General features: G+C 26.4%; 1 protein-coding gene across 4 annotated transcripts in view; it reads right to left on the bottom strand.

Annotated features, from left to right (window-relative positions):
* LOC130673608 (scavenger receptor class B member 1) overlaps positions 1-16,447 on the bottom strand; it is a 29,786-nt gene extending 13,339 nt beyond the window's left edge. The window contains exons 1-4 of one of the 4 annotated variants that reach the window (XM_057478692.1): positions 13,607-13,883; positions 13,159-13,347; positions 12,886-13,011; positions 10,331-11,188 (exon numbers count right to left, since the gene is read on the bottom strand). In XM_057478692.1, coding sequence (XP_057334675.1) covers positions 10,331-10,514 — 184 coding nt within the window. In that variant the 5' untranslated portion in view covers positions 10,515-11,188; positions 12,886-13,011; positions 13,159-13,347; positions 13,607-13,883. Of the gene's footprint in view, positions 1-10,330; positions 11,189-12,885; positions 13,012-13,158; positions 13,408-13,606; positions 13,884-16,108 lie in introns of those variants that run through there. The other 3 variants (XM_057478693.1, XM_057478690.1, XM_057478691.1) reach the window with 3 other exon arrangements.
* Between the last annotated feature and the right edge of the window lie 7,499 nt (positions 16,448-23,946).

The following is a 23,946-nucleotide window of genomic DNA, read 5'->3' as shown; positions in this document are numbered from 1 at the left end:
TTTTTTTTATTATTTATTTTCAATTTAGTAGAATTTTTTTTTCGACAAACTTTATACAGATAAATTACATCAATTTGCCGTAGTGATTAGGAAGAAAGTTAGATTAGAAAACGTAACATGAGAAAGTCTGTGTGTTAATTATTTTAAAGAAAATGTTCAATTATTTCTGATCTGTTGGTTTGAATTTTTTTTTAACCGAAAAAATGGCGATTTATTTTTCTACGGTTACAAAAGCGTTTTGGACTGGAGTATAATTAATCTTAATTACAAAAAATAAAAACTGTAAATCAAAAAAATATTTTGAAATAAATTTAGGACGTAGAGACCGTTACTCAAATAGTATTTTTGCACTGGATATTAATAAGCCTACGGTTTTTTTAAGTCAAAAGAAGACATATCTGATAATAGTTACTGTTATAGCTCGATGACCTACTAAGTGTACTTGATTCGCGTTCTCACATCCTACTTCGGTCCATTATACGTCAATTATCATTTCATTTTTTATTAATAACTCCAATAATATTTATTTTATTTATATGATATTTGCTGTCTACTCGAACTTAACTCATAATACAGCAAATTCTATTTACTTTGCTGTATTTTTGTATTTCAAATACTTTTCTTCATTGATAAATTCAAAAGTGTTCGATAAATTAAATTGAATTTTTTCTCTACACAGAAAAAAATAATTTTTGGGCACAAGAATTTTTACTCGCCCCAAAAAAATTTTTGAATTATGAATTGAAAACAGAAATTTTCTTAAGGCGAGAATGAATTTTCTCAGAGCAAGAAAGAACTTTTGAGTCAATAAATTTTTTCTCGTCCCAAGAAAATTTTTGTTTTCAATTTATGATACTGAAGTTAGCAGACGTCTAATAATTTTTGGATTTTTTTTTAGACGATAAAACATAAAAAAAAATATTTGAAAAAATTTCACCTATAGTTTTTAAAATTTTCTACATGTGCATATTTTTATTTTATTTTTTTACAATTTATTTGTTGAAATACGAAAATTCAAAAATTTTTAAATGTCTGCTAACTTCAGGATCATTTCAATTTATAATACAAAAAAATTCTTGCGCCCAAAAATTATTTTTTTCTGTGTAGTGATTAAAGATTTAAATAAATCATTAATGCCAAATTAAACGAGATCTTGACCTAAATTAAGTGAAACAGTAATAATGTCCTGAAAAAAGAAATAATAAAAATAAAATTAGGTCAGTCACCGATATCGGAGATTGCATAAGTTTTATTTCAGTCGTAATGTACCGGTATCCAGTGCAGTATCAGAATCTGGATAAATATATATATATATATATATATATATATATATAAAAGCGGGCGTAGTATAGCTGCTGCAGCATATGAGATTTTATTCTAAAAGACGTTAATGTTACTGCAACTTAAACTGTTATACACGAGTCATTACACGACAGGAAAATTGCGCAATCACTAGCACCGTGATCTCTCCTTTTGCGTTCTGTGCCATTGGCAAATCATCGCTGCGTTTATTTCTTAATCTGGCTAAAGGACTAAATTAACATCTTTAAATAAAAGATAGCGTTTTAATGGAGAAACTGAAAATATATTAATAAATATTGAATAAATATATTAATTATTCAATTAACGAGGAGATCGAAATTTGAATAAATTATTTTTGTAATGACAGGGAATTTGCGGTAATTGGGAACGGGAAATTCCAAGTAGAAATTGGGTACTTGAACTTTGCATGCTAAAATTTGACCGTGAATCGTGACAATGAAATGGAAAAAAAAATGATTAATGGGTTTTATGCCTGAAAGAATCAATTGTTTAGCTTGTCTGCTTAAATTATAGCTTTAATGTCTCTATTACAATCTCCTGGTATTTCTTGGTCGTATGCCATTGACCCTATCTCACCTGTCTCAGATATCACGTTTCGATGGAATATCAAATATATTATTTTATTCCCAAGTTATTCTCGATATTCTAGTTCATTAAAAATAAAATTATAAATTTATTTAATGCTTTATTTCCATTACTGTCAATTTGGAAGTACGGTCAGAATTTAAATTTTAGTATCTTCTATTTTTTTTTTATTCAAAAAATTTTGAATATTATTGAAGTTTTATAAAATTCAAATTTTTAAATTTAGTAATAATATTTTTTCTCAGAATTATCACTAATTAATTCATAACTTTCATAACTATATAAATTTTAATATATAAAATTTAAAATTATTTTTTTTCATCAATTACAATTTTTTAAAAAAATTAATCGATATTAAATTTAAAAATTTCAAGTCAATAAGGATTAAAATTACAGGGTAATATAAAAAAACGGGTTAAGTGGTATTTCATATAAATGATTATAAAATAATAATTTGCATAGATGATAATATTTCCCATGACGATTATGACCACAGAATAATCCATAGTAAAATTAAAAAAATTACGATAATAATAAATATTTTTAAAAAATCCGTGGGCACGAAGTCAATGCGGAAATAAATAAGAGGACATTTAAGTGGGAATTATTTTAAACGAGCGACGTACGAGCTGTATAAACCGCAAAAAGACGAAGGTGAATATGCCGCAAATAATAGCTTTAATCTTACAAAGTATAGAGTTGTATATACAATACGAAAAAATGTGAAAGAAGAAATATGAGATGAGCGATGAGAAGCGAATGAATATCATGGGGATAGTAGTTAATGATCTTCATATGTCCCGTTATGATATACGAATTTTAGAAAATGCATCTGACATATGTTAACATGAGCTCATTCGATAAATATTTATATTTTTTTATTAGAATACTTTCTATCACCTGGAGTCTCATCGTTGTCATTACAAATTTTTTGATCTCAATAGCTGGGGACTGTAATTTATCAGGGAAAATATTCCAAACGATCTTGTAGACCTTGGGGTCTTAAGCCAGAAAAATAATTTAAAAAGAATGAAACCTCGGACCTTCGATGCTCTTCACTGTCCAATGGAAAGTTTTCAGAGGCTACTCTGGTACATTATCAAGGGCACGAAAATTTTTTTTAATTGGCTTGTCTCGTTTATCCGTGGCCTCTAAACTTTTGTAGTTGAAAAAAGTTATGCGTGACTAACGAGCTGTTTGCGAGAACTATACAGACTACTGTCATTATCCTTTAGAGCTTAACTTTTTCTTTATCTCTACATCTTTTATCCTTTATTTTATACTTGCTTCAATTGTAATTTACAATATAAATGCTCCAGGGGGAAACACTTTGAGTTAATAGTATAACCGACCGCGATCCAATCTGATTTAGCATTCAAAGGGAGGGTAAAATAAGATAATTGTTAAAAGGATATAAATAGTATACCAGTAGTTTAACCTTGTTGATAAATTTTTTTTTTAATAATTTTTTTATACACAGAAAAAAAAAATTCTCGACTGAAGGTAAATATTCTTGATTCAAAAATATTTTTTTTGAGACCTAAATTTTCTCAGATAAAGTAGAAATTTTCTCCGATCAAGACGAATTTTTTTTAACCAAGACGAATTCTCTTGGCTCAAAAAAATCTTGACTTGGTTCCCGAAAACGTTTGTCTTCAAAAATATTTTCTTGATTCAAGATAACTTTTTTTTCTGTGTATTAAAATTTTGATTCGAGTCTTGAAATACTTGATTGAAAAATTTTATAAGAAATCATTTATAAAAAAGCAAAATATCATTTTATAGTCGCATTTTAAATTTTTTAAGAAAATTTAATTTTTTCCTGATTTTTTGAACCTCTGGCTTTAAGCTTTTATTGGATTTTTTAACCAGTTGGGCTATAAAATGCAATATAAAAAATATACACATATCTTACATAAGCTTCAATTTAATACCCATCGTAAAATTTCAGAAAAAAAAATTTCATTTCAAATAAATCCTAAAATAAATTTTAAAAATACGAATTCTCGGGTTTTGAAAAAATTCATTTTATTTCTGTCTATAAATTGAAATTTTTATTTTCTATCATTGTTAATAAATAAATAAAAGCAAAACTACATCTGACAGTCGGTGAACTTAATTTAGATCATTTTACTGACGCGTATCAATTAGAAAGCCTTTAACTCTTTTTATAAACTAGACAATTCCCTGTATCACGAACATCTGATCAGTGAATATTCCAACAGTTGATCACAATTACTGATCAGTTTTAATAGATTATGGTCATGCGAATTCAAAAAAAAGATGAAGATGACTTAGCAACTTTGTACTCAAAAGCCGAGTGAACGAGAGAGGAATTCAGTTGTAGGATCTGAGAGCAAAAAATAAAACAGATGGACATTGAAACCGGTTGCTTCTGATTGATAACTCTTACAATCTTATACTTTGTTGCTAATTATTTTCACCGCAATTAGATTATTCTATTTATTCATTTTATCACTTTTGAATTTCAGAAAAAATTGAATAACTGTACTCATTAAATTATTATTATTAGCACAGTTTTAATTAATCCAATTAAATTTAACTGTCAAATATATAATTAAATCTTCATTAAAAATACATTAATTATCATGAAGTATTACTAAATTATTAAATGATTCATTTAACAAAATCATTAAGTTTTAGCTTCAAATTTTTAATTCAGTGTAAAAAAAAGTGTCATAGTCATCGCAAGTATGTAATTTTTTTTTTTTAATTATATTATAAACTTGTGAATATAACGTCAGAATATTTAAACGTATCACGAGTGAAAACCAGTCTTACAAGCATTTATAGAACAGGATACCCGTCGACCTATTGAAGCATCTTCAGCTGCAGCTGTTTCTACTTCAAATGCTTTTGCTGTTACTCGTTACGTACTAATACTAATGCTCATATACTTGTTACATTTTTTGTTCCATAAACTTCTTTTATACCAACGAAACATGTTCTTAATTATATTAAAGAGTGTGTAGATGTCATTCAGAAGACAGCGTAACAGAATAAACACTTGCAAGCGATTGTATGATTTAATTTAATGCGTCTCGGTTACCTACTGACTGACATTCGCGTTTATCAAAATTTTTTCGAGATACGCGATTTATTGTATAGGTCGATATGTTTATGGATAGATGTATGTAGATAGAGATAAATATAGATATAGATGTGTAATAAATAAAATGTGGGAGGAGATCCCGGTTTTCGAATGCGTGTAAAATATTTACCATCAGTTCTGCTTCATCATTACGAATTTATTCAGGTCAGATTTGTTGTAACAGTACCCGGCAAACTGCTTTGATAAGAGAATTATATGTGTAATTTAAAAAATTGAAAATTGAATCTGCTGTACATTGAACTAGTTTGCAATATAATTATATAGCGTTTAAGTGTGCAAGGTTTCCGAAGGCCGAAAGTGTTGATAGAAGTTTTAACATATTTGCTTGATTTAAAATTGCTTAAATTGCAACATGTACTAATCAAACCGCATAAAGTGAATGTCAATAGCGATATTAGTATGTTGTAAAAACCTCTCTTAAATAATTACAAATGATCTAGATTTCGCCATGTGAACTATTGACAAATCTTTAGTAAACAGACACGTGTGACATTCACGGTTACTTGATTACTTTTTTATTTATTTTACTTTTAGCAAACAGAAAAATAAATAATAATTTACTTTGTTGACATTAAATTAGTGTTTTGAAGCATGAGATATATTTTTGTGAGGAATTCTATGGTAATTGTTTTGGTAAACATGCAGGTCGGGATTCGGTTTTTGAGGAGCTAGAGAAATTATTTTTTTTTTGGGTTACGGGGATTTTAAAATTCAAACATTAGCTCAATTGTAATTTTAGATCTTTTCAAACTCGAAATATTAAAAAATTAGAATTTTAACAAATATTCGAAAATTTTCATGCTGAAAATTAAGAATTTTTGATACTCGAATGTAGGAGATAATTTCTTCAGATAAATTTTTCGGAGAAATTTCTTTGTCTGTTTTGAATATTAAATAGAATGCAGAAATGAAAGTTTTGTTTTTTAACCTTCAACCCTACAAACATCTGATTTCTTAGTATATGACGTTGTTTGCTACCTTACCAAGAAGCGCATCAAAGCTAACAACCGCGACAAAAAAAGGACCATCAAAAACTTTGTTTACATTTACATAGACCATAAAAACGACTCAGTCATTATTTTTAAATAATACAAATTTTTTTGCGGAAAAAATTTAATTATCTTAAAAACAAATATTTTCACGCCTTTAATATCACCTTATATTTTTAATAGCTACTCTAATTATTTAATAAATGACGTGATTGCGCAAAAAATATTTAAAACACCCGCCGAAAATTAATAAGCAAATTTGCTTCATAAAACTTAAAAGTTCTTAAAAAAATATTGTTCTAGCTAAATGTTGAGCACTAAAAGTTAAAGAAAAAAGTATATACACACATATATTTATAAAAAATTGAAAGAAGCTAAGTGGAGAGACCGGTTCGCATTTACGCACGAAAAAATCGGTTGCGTCTAGTCATTGGTCTTCCAGCATTATGAGGAATGCTGAGGAGTGAAAGTGATCTCAAAAATGTCTTAGTAGCTTCGATTACATGTACGTGCATGCAACTAAACTACACGTTTATAAATGCATGTATAATAGTACACATATATATAGATACATAGATGTAATCATGGTTTTTATCGGCAACACAACTTTACACCCTCAATATATCTATCGGCGCATTCGCTGTACCCGCGGTTTGAACATTAGCACATATGAGTACACTAATGCACATTTAATGGTAATATGTGAGTCGAACCGATAGCAGCAGTGCGACTCATTGAATAATAGACGTTTTGCAACTTTTAGTAAAAATGTTTGGACAGGTGAGATTTTGTAATGCAGCCTCTACACTTAGGTCACAAGGACGAATACATTCTTCTAGCATTCTAGATATTTTTATTTATCTTTTTCATTTTATAGATCCTATTTTTCAGTTACTTATTTATTTTTATATTTATTATATCATATTAAATATGAGCATAAGTAAAATTACGATAATAAGTATGAGTATATTTTGAAATACATGCGACATTCTCATTACTTTATTACTCATTACATTACATTAGGTCAGTTAAGTTATCTCTGATTTCTATTTATAGTTTTCTTTAAAGAATAAGACAGCTATTTTTTTTCTTATTTTTTTTTTTTTTATTTATTACTGTTGTGGGTTAGAACAAGACAATTTTCTCTTTCAAATATCTGACAGTAAATGATTGTTGTTTTCTTTAATTAATAGATTCTTGGGAAAGGTCAGGAATCATACGATTAATTAATTATTTATTTTGATAAATGTGATGACTATCGTTGGAGACTTTTACTGCCATTATTTATTTACTCCGTAATTATTTTTTATTTTCGAGTATTTATTTTTAAAAAAGCTACTTTTTTATTAATTGTGATTTATACAAAATAATCGTTAATTTTTTTTAATTAATTAATTTATATATTTATAGAGCGGGTTCAATTTTACGATTTTTAAAAAAAATTACCATATTTTGTTGTTGATCACGAACTTATGTGATTTTATAAATGTCGCCGTTATCTGCCAGACTTCCTGGTGAAGTTAATAAGCTTACAAGGTTACTATAGTATTTTAGAGGAAGGGGGTGGAGTAGGAGACTAAGGAAAAGATTCTAGAATTTTTTTTCACTATTTCTAGTTTTTTGGCGCTAAATAATTTCATATTAATATGATCCAGACTTGAAAAAAAAATTAATGCGTCAAAATGGGCATTTATTTTTAAAACATTTTATGCGGCCCAAAATACCCCATGTCTATATTGTCCATTAAAAAAATTTGGAACCTCCATTATTAATTTGTCCTGATAAATACAAACAGTCATATATTTAAGTTTAAATAATTTGTATGAAACGGAAAGTTTAAATCATCAATAAAAATTACAATGTACGTACTTAGTTGCGACAACTCTTAATTTTTATCTAAATAATGAATGATGAATGAGTTTACTTATTCAAACTTCGGCTTAACAAGTCATCCGGCCAACTTGACGTCTTATATATCGGGTATTTAGAGATAAAACGGAATTCCTCTTCTGGTTTTTTTGTTTATTTTGCTCAATCTTTTTCTTTGTACAATGACAAGGTACATGAGTGGACTTAGACTAGAGTAAAGAGGAATATAGCTGACTAGTGAGTTATGACCCGCGAAGGTGACACGGTGAGAGTTCTTCACTAACGACAACACATAATACTCTATTAATATCTCATTATTATAAGTCCATTACCTACTCCATTAATGTCTCACAGAAATATACATTTTTTCCCACTTAATTAATCGGTAATCGGTTACCTTCAGTCTAACTTTGCTTCCAGATTTTTTTGCCCCATTAAATGTAAATTTTTTATCGACAAAAAAAATTATTCTCAATTTACGATTCTTTCCGTCTTATTCGTGTTTTGTATTTTAAAGCAAATTAATTTTTTTCCATAAAAAATTATTGCTATTAATTAAGAATTTTTTTCTAGTCTAGAGCGGATTATTATTTTTTTTTTAAAGATTTCTCACAGATAATTTAATAAAAAAATAAATAAATAAATAAATACTTTGTTTTACGATTATTCTGGTTTTCTCGGTCGATTTATTACCTCAATTACGTCATATATATATAACTAACCGGCATTCAAAAAGTTGATCAGTACATTATTATGAAATATACCTGTGGCTTACTGCTTTCCCTCAGTCTTGAGTCTTGATCATCAACTCTTTAACTTTACTTACATTATATATATATATTTTTATATATATATATATATATATATTGTATATCATTCAGAGGATCTGTATTTCTCAAAGAATAGGTCAAGGCTACCATCCTTCGTAAGGAAGACAGTGCACAGAGAAAAAGGATTTTTTGGCGCAAGAATTTTTTTTTCGCCTCAAAATTTTTTTTTTTGCTCTAAAAGAATTTTTGTTTTTAATTTATAATACAAAAATTTTCTTGGGGTGGGTAACAATTTTTTTGCGCCAAGAAATCCTTTTTTTCTGTATAGCAAATATCTGCATTTATTTTTATAAATTTTAGTAACAAAAAAAAAAATCTGTCATTAGATGAGATAAAAATATTTATAAGGATTTTATTAACGTCGGTAAAAAAAATATAGAAATAAATATGTAATTTTTGAATTAAACGGAATAGAAAAAAGCGCTTGGGGTGAGTGGTCCAGTGAACGAAATTACTCCATGTTTAATTGATTGACAGTTAATGAATTAATAAATTACACAAAACGTGAGTGTTGATTTATTGGCAAAGCTAGTGTAATAATAATAATACTCGACATTGATACGGATTTGTTTATCACCGGTTTAGAGAATTTATAAATGAAAATTTGTATTATTTATAAAGTACACGTAATAAAAAAGCGCATAACTATAAATATTAAAAATAATAAAATGACCAACTATTGCAATGATAATGTATTTACTGAGACGTTATCTTCCATAATAATCTATACCTCTGAGTAAAACGGAACAGCTTTGTATTCTCAGCGCGTGTCATGGTTTATGAGCATAAGTATAAAAAGATGCTACCGAGGTGTGTATGAGATATTATTCACCGTCATGGAGCTATAACTGAGATAACTTTAATGTCCTCTCATTATAAAATCTACGCGATATTAATTCGTTATTAAATTTAATATATATTACTGGTTTTTATATTCAAAATAATCTTGAATTTTAATTCTTTTTTTTTGAGTTTGAAATTAAAGTAAAAATTAACAAAATTATTCCATTTGGTTCAAAATGATGATAATTTAAATTTCAAAAAATATTTTGATTACTTAAAATTCAAAATTTCCCATCTGAATCGTAGTAAAAATTTTTTCAGTTCTTAGGCGAAGGCGGGGCAAAGTGGGGTACTATAAAAAAATTTTTTCTTAGACATTCAAATTTTTCTCACGGAAAAAAATAAACTTTAAAAATTAGTGTTTGAAATTATAACCCGGAACCCGGGTATCAATATGGGGAATTTTAACATTCAAATAGTAAATTTTATAATACGTGTCGTCAATTTTCTAAGTATCAGTTACGTTTTTTAAAGTACAAATAGTAATTTTACTTGCGTAGACAATAAATTTTCATACTTATCCTGTAATTATTCACGTTTTTTAATCATAAATAAAAAAATTACTATTTAGAATGATGGTATTTACTAATCACTTTATCATTTTTTTACTTGTCGTTCTTAAATTATATAGTTCATTTTTTCCCGTGCGGGATCAATTTTTTACCTCTGTACTGATTTATAATTATTTACTTTTCCATTTAAAAATTATTTTCTTTTTCATCCAAACCATAAATATTTAAAAAAATAAATAAACTCACCATGCCTCAGTTTTCCTTTTCTCGATATAAACATATTCATAGGCCGTGGAACACGTTCTGTGCACATAGTCTCTCCATCTTTCTTAGGCCTGATACCAAAAAGTGCATTTCTTCCAACTTTCATGTACTGCCTGCCCATTTTTTTCGGGGATCCGACCCCAAACAATGAAGTGATGAATTTCATCTCGCTTAGATAATTTTCCACGCAAAGTAAACACAACTAATAAAAATTGCCTCAAATCACCCCCGATTTAAATCACAATCACAGTCTATTTACTTTTATTTTCATGAGCAAAAAATAAAATAAAATAATTTTCAACAGTCACTTGCTCGCGACTATTTAAAATCGCTTTAATTATTTTAATTTATAAAAAATATTTTAATGTCAGCAATTACTCGGTCACTTAACTTGTTGTTGTTATTAAAACCACAAGTAACACAACTGAGATTATTATGTTATAATTGGTACGTAATGTGTTACGTGTCAATTGCATCTTTCACGTCACCTCTCCCAACATTGTTTTTATTACGACTCGTAATTTACATTCAATTTTTATAATTCAAACTTTAATCAAAAAAATTATTATCATTAATATTTTTTTTTAATCTTCAGTATCTATAATTATATATACTGATTTTGAATAATTACTTTTAGTCGTCTTCAGTAAACTGCTTCCGGTTTAACTCAAGATAAATATTTTCCAAATTTCTCACTACCTGTTTTTACATTTAACTTTACGTATCACATTAATATATATATCTATATATATTTATTTATTTACTTTTTTTTTACTTAAATGTGTGATTTAGTATTTTGACTACACATTTCGTGTCTCATTTCCTTATATTGTATAAAATCTGAAACAAATAATATTTACTTAGTAAATTTTAAATTTCATTTTAAAATTTTAAAATTTTATAAGGATAAATTTTTTAATAAAATATTCATTGAAAAAAAGATGATTGATAAATTAAAACACCAGACGATAAATTAAATTTTTTTAAATAATTTAAATATGTAAACAACAGCAACAAATAAATAATTTTTTTTTTACTAAAATTTAAACGTGAAATTTCGTAAAAAAAATTCTTCAATAAAATTTTAATACTTTTTAATCGCATTCATCATCTTGTTATTTAAATATTTATAAATTATCATTATATAAAAAAAAATAATAATTTTGAAAAGTAATAAAATAAATAATAAAAAAAATTTCGATTCAAAAGTGTCGAGAAAATGTAGAACTAAGAGAAACACTTCTAAGTAGTCACTTTTTATACAGTCAGACATGAGAGCGTGTAATTAAACGTTTCATAAAATATCTTACTATATATATATATATATATATATACTAACATCCTCATCATACTTCAATATATATTTATATAAAATTCATAAATAATTAAGCTTTGAAGATAAAACAAAATTTTCCTCACTCCCCTTAATTAATATCATAAATTAATTTTACAATACGTAACTACGATAGAGTAATTAATAATCGCAATAAATAACTGAGAAAAAATATTTTAATACCGATAATAACTTTATCTTGTTAATTGGTAGCAAAAAATAAATGTATGCTCAATACAAGTCTATCAATAATCAATAGCGATAATCGCATTGTAAATTAAACGATTCAATTATTTATGATTTAAAAAAAATCGCCACGTGGATTAAAAAAAAATGGATGGTCTATTAATGAAAATGAATTTTTATGCTCTGGTTAAGGTAAAAGTAGAGCGTATATTTATATAAATAAATATATACTTAATTAAAATATATAAAAAAAAAAAAATTTATAATTATTTATTAATATAAAATTGTGGGAAGTTAATGGTCGACTGATTTTTTTACAGATGCTTAACATTTTGTCCTGCTTATCAACGAGTGACTCAAAGCAAGTAAATGGCAAATTTTACCGTATGGTAAATGCCTGATAATTCAGTTGCATGCCATCAATTGACAAGCCACAAGGAACCTTGACGTATACATTTTTCATGGTGGATAGTTCTCTCACCGTTATTGTTTACCGGTTTTACTATACACGCTTTTTATTCGGCCATTCACTTGATAGATCCGACTACTTCTTCTATCGTAAGTAATCGCATTTTTTTTTTTAATCCATCTATTTATCCATTCAATTCAATTCCAATCCTTATATTTATTTCCATCCTTTATAACCGCCGCGGGATATTTTAAAAATATATGAAATATATAAACCATAGATAACCAGCCATAAATTTGTCTAATAAATTTGCTGAGATATAAATTTATTTACCATCATCTCATTATAAAACAGGACGAAAAATGTTTTATTAAAATACCGCGTTAATAAATAGACATTATTTCTGAGTCATCAGAGACTCGGCTAGACTTCCGTTCATTAATAAACGATAATTTTAGCAATAAGTAATAATTAGTAAATTAACTTTTTAAATTATTGTTATTCGTGAATTAATAATTAAATAATAAGTTGAGGTGTAGTTTTTAAATGATTTAGCGAATGAGATGAGAAAGGAGTTACTCTAGAGAATCACAGCATGTGTGGACTTACATAAGTTAGTCAAACGCTTCTTTGCGAGTTATAAGCGTTCCGCACTTGGTTCGTTATATTAACAGCCCGACAAGATTCAATCCGTCTTTATGTAACCCGACAACCAGCAGCGGTTGCTCTCCTAGTCTACGGCAAACAGTTTTATATATATATATATTATGTATATATGTATGTATACGTAGATATATTACATGAAATTTCTCTATCTCTAACGGAAAAGCATGTGAGATGTTATATAGAGTATCTTTTGAATATAAATAAAATATAGATCACCAGTAACTCGATACAAGGCGGGACAAGATCCTCGATCCTTATTTACATGCCTAGCGGTCATTTGTTTAGATGTTTAGACAATTTGTTCAGCTAAATGTTTCTCTGGTTCTTTATACGATTATTATTCTTGTTTACTGTACGTCATTTGTGATGGTAGTATTTTTTTTTTCGCACTTATCCTCGTTAATACTGATTCAGTTAATGGTTTTTTATTATTGATTGAAAAATTGTTTAGTGAAAATGCAACAGACTAGTGAAAATTTTATTTCATTAATAAAAGTTTAAAAATGTTTATATTTTAAACAAAATTTCAATTTATTACTTAAAATAAAATAAAATTAGAAGCAAATTTCAAAATTTTTTAAAACTGACACTTAATAAAAAAATTTTATAAATTAATTAAAAATAAAAATTCACATGTTGCACTTTCATTAACAAAAACACTCACTTAATTTTATTATTTCACTTTATTAAATTTTATTTATTAGAATTGATAGAAAAAAATCTAGCGGGAAATTTGAATTAAAAAGTGATAACGATTCAGCAGTTGAATTTGAACTGTACTAAACAATAACATCGAAATGTTAATAAAAAAAAAAAAGTGTACGAGGACAGCGATCGAATCGGTAGCGCGCGGTGGACCACGGTGTGGCAAACACACCGGGTAGCAATCACTGACGGTGGGCCAACAACGTCGGGCAGCTCACCGACCCGCGAGCAACTCCACGAGTAGTAGGGAATGGCATTGCACTGCAGCGAAGAAATGAAACTAAAGATTGTAAGTGAGCAAAGCCCCAAGTACCCGCGAGAGTGGTACTACTCCAGAGTAAGCTAATATATACAAGACTAGCCTTACACATATGAATACACTCAAGTCAGGTGTATTCGGGGCTTGTATTTCGTAAATCCATTTTAAAAAAAAAATAAAAAAACTACATTATTTTAAAATAAAATACTTGAAGAAATGAAACTACTTTTTAACTTGGCATAAATTAAACTGACCTTCAAGTCAATCTTTCTCTCGAGCGATCTGCGATCGCCAAAATATCGTAACTTTTAAAGCTGCACGAGTCTACCATTGATTTTATTTTATTTTTACCTTCGGGGCCTAAGCTAGAGTTCATTGTCACCTCGAAAATTATTCATAAAAGATTTGTCTTATTTTTTTATTCTCTATTAGAATTAATAGGATTCAAAGGCCTTTGATTTCGTTAAAAAATTTTTTCCGGTATTATAATTCAACTTGAGAATTCCCTAAAATTTATCATGAATTATTCATTAGCTTTTTTTCTCCATATCAAATTATTTATCAGATTAATCAAATTTATTATTTAAAATAAATTAATTACCGCCAAAAATAAATTTAAAAATCATCAGCAATCCGAATTTAATTATTTAAAAATATATTGTTGGCTTGTGATCAATAATTATTTTATTATTGAATGAAATAAAATTTAATAGAGTAATAAATAATAAACAGTTGTAAATAGATATTGTAATATAATATATTTAATATATATGTATAAATAACTATATAAGTATATATGAGTAGTAGGAGCAGCAATTATCAGTACGTACGTACTTTCTGACTCCCATTCGATACGGTTGTATTATGCAATGGAGATCGTTGAAACATTACAGGGAGCGAGTTAGCATGAAAATTTTATAATCTCCGAATGCACAAGTAAATTTTATACGACACGAAATAAATAACTAAATAAAAAAAAAAAATAAATAAAAAAAAATGCAATGAAATGAAATATACTTTTAAAGACATACATATATGTATATATATGTACTTAACAAATATATTAAAAGTAACTTTTCACCCTGGTACGAGCGCGACAAGGTCTTGTAAACATCCGCTTGCTAAATTCCCAGTTTCGATAAATCCAAGGCTAACAAAAATAATATTGCATGCAACTTACATGTATTTATATGTTGACTCATTAATCTATAGTAGTTTAAAATTGCTCCATATTTATTATACTTAAATATTTTATATACATATATTACTTTCCATGCGTTATTACTGGCCGTGATTTTTTGTCTTGTTATTAATTTTTTTATTTATTTTGAGGCAATTATTATTAAAGCAGTTAATGATAATCTCATTTATTTGTCGTTAAAAGGACGAAAAAGAAAGCCGCAACCTTGGCTTGTTGTCGTCTCAAGGAATTTAAGTGCAATTTTTTATAAAAATGTGAACTTGATTTTTAAAAATATTAAAATCGTTTTTTTTAATTTGAATTTTATTATTTAATGACTCGCCTTTTTTTAGGAAGTTTAGAGTTTTAAAACAACTTTTTTTGTTTACTATTAATGGTATAAATTAAGAAGATATTTTTTACCGCGACTTTGTTGTAAAAATTTTAAAAATACTTTTGGCGCGAAAAAAAATTTTATTTGAATTTAAAAAACTTTTGTTTTTTACGGAACAGTTATAATTAAAATTATATATGTATGTATATATAAATATATGGCTAAGGTATATAAAATTTTTTCATTACTCAGAGTTGTAAAATTTTAAATCTCGTTATCGATAGTTTTTATGACCGACTAATAAATGATCTGATGGAAGAGTAAAAATATAAAATCGCGGTAACTTTAAAATAAATGATTATTTTTAAAAATAAAAATGTGTGTTTTTAAGTGAAGACACGGGTAATTATAGAAATAAATTCAGGCAAGTGGTCCATTATTAGCATACCCAATGGGTCAATCTTTAATCAGACTCATTTTACAGGTGGACATACGCGTATTACTTTGCGCGAAATTTTTGAAAGTTCCTTCACCTCGGTCTAGACAAATAGAATAAAATGCCTGGACATTTGGGTCACTTGGTCCCCGATAATAAATTTAAAAAAAAATCATGAATAAAATTTCCGAATTTTTATAAAAACCCGTAAGTTTATTCATGAATGACCAAATAAATGCATGTCGTACTTACTTTCTGTATTCGTGCAATAGACAGACAATTGTGATATATATTTAAAAGATCAATTGTGGCACTAATTTTTAATTCACTTTCACATTAAAAATAGCTCCGGTTTTTCAAGTTTTTAAATTATTTTTTAAACCTTCACTTTCCTTATTAAATTGATCGTGAAATAAAAGGCTAAAAAAATTTTATAAATTTAAAATAAATTTATATTCTATTCACAAATAATTTAAAAATCACAACCACTGGGTAAAATAACACATCTTAGTAAAAATAACTAAATAAATAAAAGATGATGACTATTGAAAGGGGTGCGTGCAAATGAAGCGATCTATGGAATGATCCGCGGATATATGTGCGCCGGTTGTGGATCTTTAAACACCACGACCCACCAACTACGTGTATAGTACGTCATCGGACGATAAAAGAAAGACGGAAAGGACACGACACCTTCAAATGAACAAGACAAGGCGAGATATCAAGCGATATGATACGCCGAGATGTGGAAGAATTCATAAATGGGCCAAGTGGTGGAAACAGAAATTATACATTTGTTAATTAGAAAAAGACCACCGACGTCCAATATGAAGATAAAGAAATAATTAAACAGAACCAAAAAAAAATCTTTCGTCCTCGATCTTTGTACTAGACATTACTGCCGATTTATTTCTTTCTCTTCACTTCAATTGAAATACTTTCCATTGACATTAAGTACAGCCGATAAAGTGCAAATCATCGGTAAAAAAAGGCGGAAACACTTCAAGGTGAATTTAATATTTTTGTTTAGTACCGCGAGACTAAACGAAGTTAATTGAATTTTTTGAACGATTAACAAATTTGTATTTCATCAAAGAATCTATTTATTTATTTATTATAAAAAATTATTAGCTGATGATAATTTTATTCACTTGTATTAAATTTCATCATCGGTTTTATTTGTGTTTCCCATGAATTTAAACAAAGACTCAAAGACTTTGAGGAACAAAGTGTTAAAAGGAAATAAAAAAATCACTTTTTTCACCCGTTAATGAGCATATAATTTTAAATTCTACGAAAGCCATAATTTTATGATAATAATAATTATATTTTCAGGGGTTTTTGACACCGTGATAAAAAGTTATCGTTTTAGTTTAATTTGAATATTTTTAAAAATAACCGCGTGGTAAAGAATGAGGAAAAATATAGTCATTTTTATATGATAATTAGTGCTATAAAATAAAAAATATTTTTTAATAAATATGAGAATTGTAAACATGGTATGGCCTTGATCTGCAGGTTGAAGATGATCTTGCCTGTGCAGCTTCAAACTATTGAACTCTCTGCTTATTATTTCACCGTTAGAGTTCATGCTAAAGTTTAAGCATTGAAATTACTCATCACTTTCATGCATCTATTGTTTACTCGTGATTCACTTGATAGGTTTTTCATAAAAAATTTATTGAAAAAAAAAATTGAAATCAATGAAGAAAATTTTTTTCGTGAATTTAAAAAATTTTTGGTATTATCAAATTATTGGCTATTAATTTATGTCATGCCCGCTAATAATAAAGGTTTATTTTTTTCTATCTATCGAAATTTGAATCTTTATTAATATTATTATTATTTTTTTTTTTTTATAATAAATTTTATCATTAAAAATCGATAAATTTTTTTCATTTTTAAAATTTCCTGAATCATCGGAAGGCCAGAGTGAGTCTTGATTGAATCATTAAGATTTATTTTTTGCTCTCCATCCAATTACGTCAAAGAATTTTCGTTTTTTTTTTTCGACTAATGAATTCGCCGGGTTTTTTCATTACATATTTCTCGGATGCATATTTTGTTTTTACGTAAAAAGTAACTAATATGTAAATATTATCAAGTCGTTTATTTATTTTATACATCATTCAATGAGATACTGAAAAAAAATTTACGTCAGAGTTGATTACACAGTAATAAATTTTTTTTTTTTTTGTATTTTTATTCAATAATTGCTTTACAATAAATCAAGTGATATACATTTTTCTATTCATAATTTTTTTAAATTTTGAATTATGACAGTAGTAAATTTTGTTGGATTTCGAGTTTTTTAAAATGTATATTCTAATTAGATTAATAAATAAGTTTTTGAATGAAGAGTTTCACTTTTACTTGAAAAAGTTGTTTAGGAAAATAAAAAGTGATAGGATTATAATAAAATTAATTAAAATTTTTAAATCATTGTAATATCATTTTTTTTTATTCTAAAATTTTTAATCATGTGTCTGGATCAGTAATTTCTTTTAATGGCCACGGTTTTAAAAATGACAATAAATATCACTAAGCAGTCAAATCTCTTATTACTTAATTTGAATTTTATTTTGAAATGCGCGCTCGCTATCAAATTAATTTAAACCATAACTCAAAAACTTTAAATTTTATTGAATTTTTATGAATTAAAAAAAACATTAAATTTTAAACTTGATAATTTTTTTAATTCAAAATTTTCACTGTAGAATTTTCACGATAGAGGCAAAATGGGCAGGTTAAAAAAATATCTAGGAAATGTCACAATTTTCATGAGTTTGCGTACACTGTAAAAAAAATTGTTTGAATTTTCAAAGATTGTATATAACGCAATAAACACATACATTTGTGCTTGAAATTTCGTTACTAATTTCATATAGAATTTAAAATACACGTTTTTGAATTTTCAAATTAACACTTTGGATTTTCAAATACTTTTTTTTGAATTTTCAAATAAGTATTATGAAATTTCAAATAGGATTTGTAAAATTCAATATACGTTTTAGAATTTTCAATACTTGCTTTGAAAATTTAAAAATCAAGTATAAATTTTAAGTTTGTTTATTAAAATTCATATTTTTTTTCTTAATTTTGAATACCAGCTTGATTATTAAATTACGTATATTAAATTTAAAGCTTTTTTCATTGAAAATACAATTCAAATATCTAGTTATGAAAATTCAATTCCTTTTGTATTGTAATTTTCAAATTATTTTTAACAGTGTAATCAAATAAAAAAAAAGTTAATTAACAATTTAAAATTTTTTGAATTCTAATTTTTCACCAAATCAGTAAATAAAATAGTTATTCAAATTTTTTCGTGCCTAACTTGATATCCGGTGTAACTATTTTTCGTAAATTGAGGTAATAAAAATTCTTAAATTAAATATGACAAATTTTTGTTATCGAGAATAAAAGCAGCAATAAAACAGCGTTGAATTGAATTATCTCCTCTAAATGTATACGAAAACCCGTACCTACACAAGTAGTATGATATAAAAATATAGAGGGTGATCAAAACAGGTTATTCTCCTCATCTCTTAGTCACTTTAGTTTTATTTTTATAACTAAAATCTCTATCATTATACTCCCACGTTTATTGTTTACACTTTTGTCCCAAAATTATATTTATCACTATTTTGCTTCATTGTGGACATTTGACAGCAAATATATTTATTTATTTGTTTGTAAAAATTTTGAATTCTCATTGATGTCTAGTAGAACTAGACGTCCCACTTGCCTCATTCCTCCCCATCACGTTTCTCTTCAACTTGTCTTACTTGAATTCTTTAGAGTGAACGTTTTCCGATCACGAGTTGAAAACAAAACCAAAAAAAAATATAAACGAACAATGCTCATATTTATGTGTTTTTTCCATCAGTATTTTATTTTTGTACATCAATTTTCACCTCAGTGCCATTTTCGACCTTACCCTCATCTTCATAAACATAAAGGAATTTTTTATCTTTTTTTTTACAGAACTTCACGGTTACCAGACTGATACTGAAATATATGAGAAAAATATTACTGGTAAATTTATAATTTAATAATATGTTTAATGTAATTTCAGATCATGACTAGACGTAGAGGCTGCATGTAAACATGGATAAATTCCATAAATGTCGTTGCTGTGTTGCTGGTCGAACAAGACATAGGACAAGAAAATAAATATGCAGATTTATATAGACGGAGATTGAAATAAATAAGACGATCCACTCTCACTAACACAGGTAAGTAAAGGAGTGCCATTTAAACTTACTTGAGGATTAGTTACCTATCCCTGATAACCGTAACTTGACCCCATTACATTTAAACTTCTATTTGATAAACATTTTCCTGGATAAATTCCTTGTTCACCATTTCCGACATGGATAACTGGCTGTTTTCTTATCGGGATGTTGATGGAAGTTGTTGTTTTTGTTTTTGTTGTTGTTGGATACTGAGTGACTCGTTTGTTTATTTGATTTCTTTTCTTTCTGTCAATTACTAAATAATTATTTTTAGTATCCGTAGTGGAAATTTTAAAAAATCTCTCGGAGTTCTCTCGTTTTTGACAAAAGTTTGACGACTTGTTAAATATTTTACTGGACATGGAATTTTCTGTAGAAATACAACTGAATTTTCATCATATAAAATTTTATAAACAATTTTTTTTAAGATTTATCTAAAAAAAAAAAATAAAAGGATTTCTGCCCAAATTCTGAAATTGAAATTTTTGTTTAGAAAAAAAAAAAATTTTACGCCCGTTTGTATTCGGAAAATTTTGATTTTTAAATTAAAAGCAACAAGTCTAGAGATTAGTTTAATAATATTGTTGTTGTTGAATGTTTGAATTAAAAAAAAATTGTTTTTCAAACAGTTAACAAAGACAAAAAATTAATAAAAACAGACGTTATTATTTAACTAATGATAAAATTGTAATAAAAAATAAAACAATAATACTGCGCAATCATTTCAATGACAACTCCTCGCTGTCGGCGTTCTAAAGTCAACGAGATGCAACTCATATATATTGAAATTGAAAATTTATCGAGTCATACTAAATGATCTCGATATTACGTGATGAATTTTCTAGAAATAAATATTTTCTAATATTCTATAATCTATTCCTGGTGGAAATTTTTCGGAATTTTCTCTGCAAAACTCAGCCCTAAAATTCTAAAGACTTTTTTGGAGTTTTTTAGTCAGATAAACATTTTTTTCAACTGATTAACAAAAATATAAAATAATAAATAAAACCAAAAATTTGTCATCAAAATTTATAGACTCAATTTTTTTTTTTACGACAAAGCTTTGAATTTTTAAATTTTTTGAACAAAGATGAAAGCTATAAATTATATATCGAGTGTTTTATTCTTGTAAATATTCAAATATGATATATTTTGTTGGTCTATAATTTTTCATATTTCGTTTCTTTATAAATAATTATTTAGTCAAAAAAAATCTGACTAAACACTAAGCGAAAACAAATAAATAATAGTATTATTTTAATGAGTTGTCTATTGACGTAAATGATTTTAAATAAAAATGAATAATTATTTCTTAATTTATTTTTTGTTATAATTTTGCGCGCTGTCTTGTTTTGTAGTTGTCTTTCAAGCCTATTGTATACATGACGGGACATAATTCATTATTATTCTAATTACCATCATTAACTTTGTAGTTTGTTTACTCATTATAGTTTTATTGTTTATAAAAAAATAATCATTAACTATTTAAAGATGATTTACTGACAGTGGACCCTTTTTTATGCCAATACTAGATCAAAGTTCATTGCCATCCTTTGTCTTATTCATTAATGGTCTTGAAAAAAATTTGAGCATAATTACATATTTTACAAAAATCAAATATTTCATTTTGTTTCAAAATTTTAAAATCTATGGATTTTTTACCATAATTAAGTTTTTTTTTTGAGATAAGACAGATTCCAAGAAGCTTTTAGGACATTAGAATCCTTGTGTAAATACACGAACAGATAATTTATATATATGTATATATATCTACTTTAGTGAAATATATATATATATTTTTTTTTATCCAATAAAACCAATTACACAATTAATTAGAATAGTTATTAAATTGTATAACGAGTAAAAAAAAATACATCTACTTAGATAAATATTTAATTAATATTCAATTTTTTTTCAAATTTAATTATGCAAATATTAACGGAATGACCAATATAATAAATTTATCAATCATCTGTCATTATTCTACGAACTGTTTATATAAGTTAACAATTACAATTACAAAAAAAAAATGTTCTTTAATTAAGTATTTAGATCACTAATTAAAAATTTCAAAAATTTGAAAATTTCATTTTTAATTCAAATTCCATAGGACTTTTTTTTATTAGAAAATTTATTTGATTGTAAAAATTGATAATGCCCGAGTCGAAATATTAAACGTAAATTGAACGTTTTAACCGTAAATTGAACGTTTTTAACGTTTTGAACGTAAATTAAACGTTTTGGACATTAAAAACTCAATTTGACAGCTTTTAACTTATTCAAAACGTGTATTGGAGTATCATAAATCGAAAACGTAACTAAAACCTATTTAGACTTACAATAAGAAAACATAAGCATTCGAAAAAATTTTTTTCATCGATTTTGTACTCCGGGATTATGTCACGTCAATTCCCTAAAATTTTGTCGTCCGCCTTTCTGGCTCTTAAATAAAAAATTCGTATTTTGAAAAAAAAAAAAAAAATTTAAGTTCATACTTCTATCTAACACTATTATATCTTTTCATATATTATGATATCAAGGTTATGAAAATTGTGATTACAAATATTGAAATAAATTAATTAATGTTATCATTAAACTAAAATCATAACTCATGAAATTACCAATTTTTTACGAACCAAAATACAAAAAAATCGTTCAATTTACTTTCAAAACGTTAAAAACGTTCAACTTACGTCTAATATTTTGACTCGGACATGGTCTCGAAATTTTTCTTCTCTTAAATGCGAAATTTTATCAAAAAAATGTTTTTACAAAATTACTTTCCGCGATCAACTTTTGGTTGACTTTATTTTTGGTAATAAATTTATTTTGACATTTAAAAAAATTATTCAATAACAAATAATCATAAAAATATTTAAAATAAGTGATTTGATTAACATTTGTATGTTAATTATAACTTGAAAATGAATAATATGAATACTGAAAAGTCAAGAAAATACTTCCTGCTCATCATTATCATTATTCTAGATGTTTCGCGGAGCTTAAGAAATGATAATACTCAATATTTAATTAAATAAACACATTTGTGTTATAAGTTATAACACATGAATATTAATGCCGCAATGATAGTCATAATTTTTCCCCGGGGACCGCGTGCGACATTTCGCATCTGTAACGACAACTTCTTCACAAACACGACAAATCAGACGACAAATAAAAAAATAATTATCAAACATGAATCAACAAGGGTAAAAAAAGCAGACTCGTATCAGTCAACTTTTCGAATATTCTCGAATAAATTTTCTAATTATTCACAACTTTTTTTTTTTTTCATAAAAAACGCAAACAGAAAGAATTTTGTTTTTATGTCAATCTCATATTTGTCTTCATGACGTCCCAGTTTTTTACTTTCGTTCCATTTAATTGTTTTTAATTATTTAATATCTGATAGACCAAACAAATCAAGTTAATTATAATTTAATGACAAAAAATTTGACAGTTCAAATTATACGTTGCATAATTAAACGAGTGGAAAAATAAGATGATTGGAAAAAAAAAACTTAGTTCTATTTTACACTTTATCTGGTAAATTTATACATACATTTATTCATTGACTCATACTTTTAAATTTTGTTTTGTCGGTAAAAATAAATATTATAAATGTTCATAAAAAAAATTTGAAAAAAAAATAAACTCGTAAAAAAAAATTACAAATGTTTCTGGGAGTCCCAGAACTAAAAATAGAAATTATGCTTACTATTTTTACGTTATTATTTAATATAATAAAAAAAATACGGTGACCCTACAAAACTACGGTTTCGCTTATTTTTTTACTATAAAAAATAAAAAAATTTGTTTTCAGTTTTTTTACGGCAGGTATAAAAAAAAATA

The sequence above is a fragment of the Microplitis mediator genome, chromosome 8 (assembly GCF_029852145.1).
Source record: "Microplitis mediator isolate UGA2020A chromosome 8, iyMicMedi2.1, whole genome shotgun sequence".
NCBI classification, from domain to species: Eukaryota; Metazoa; Arthropoda; class Insecta; order Hymenoptera; family Braconidae; genus Microplitis; species Microplitis mediator.
Note: the sequence above shows the minus strand (reverse complement) of the source record. Positions and strands in the feature narration are given on the sequence as shown.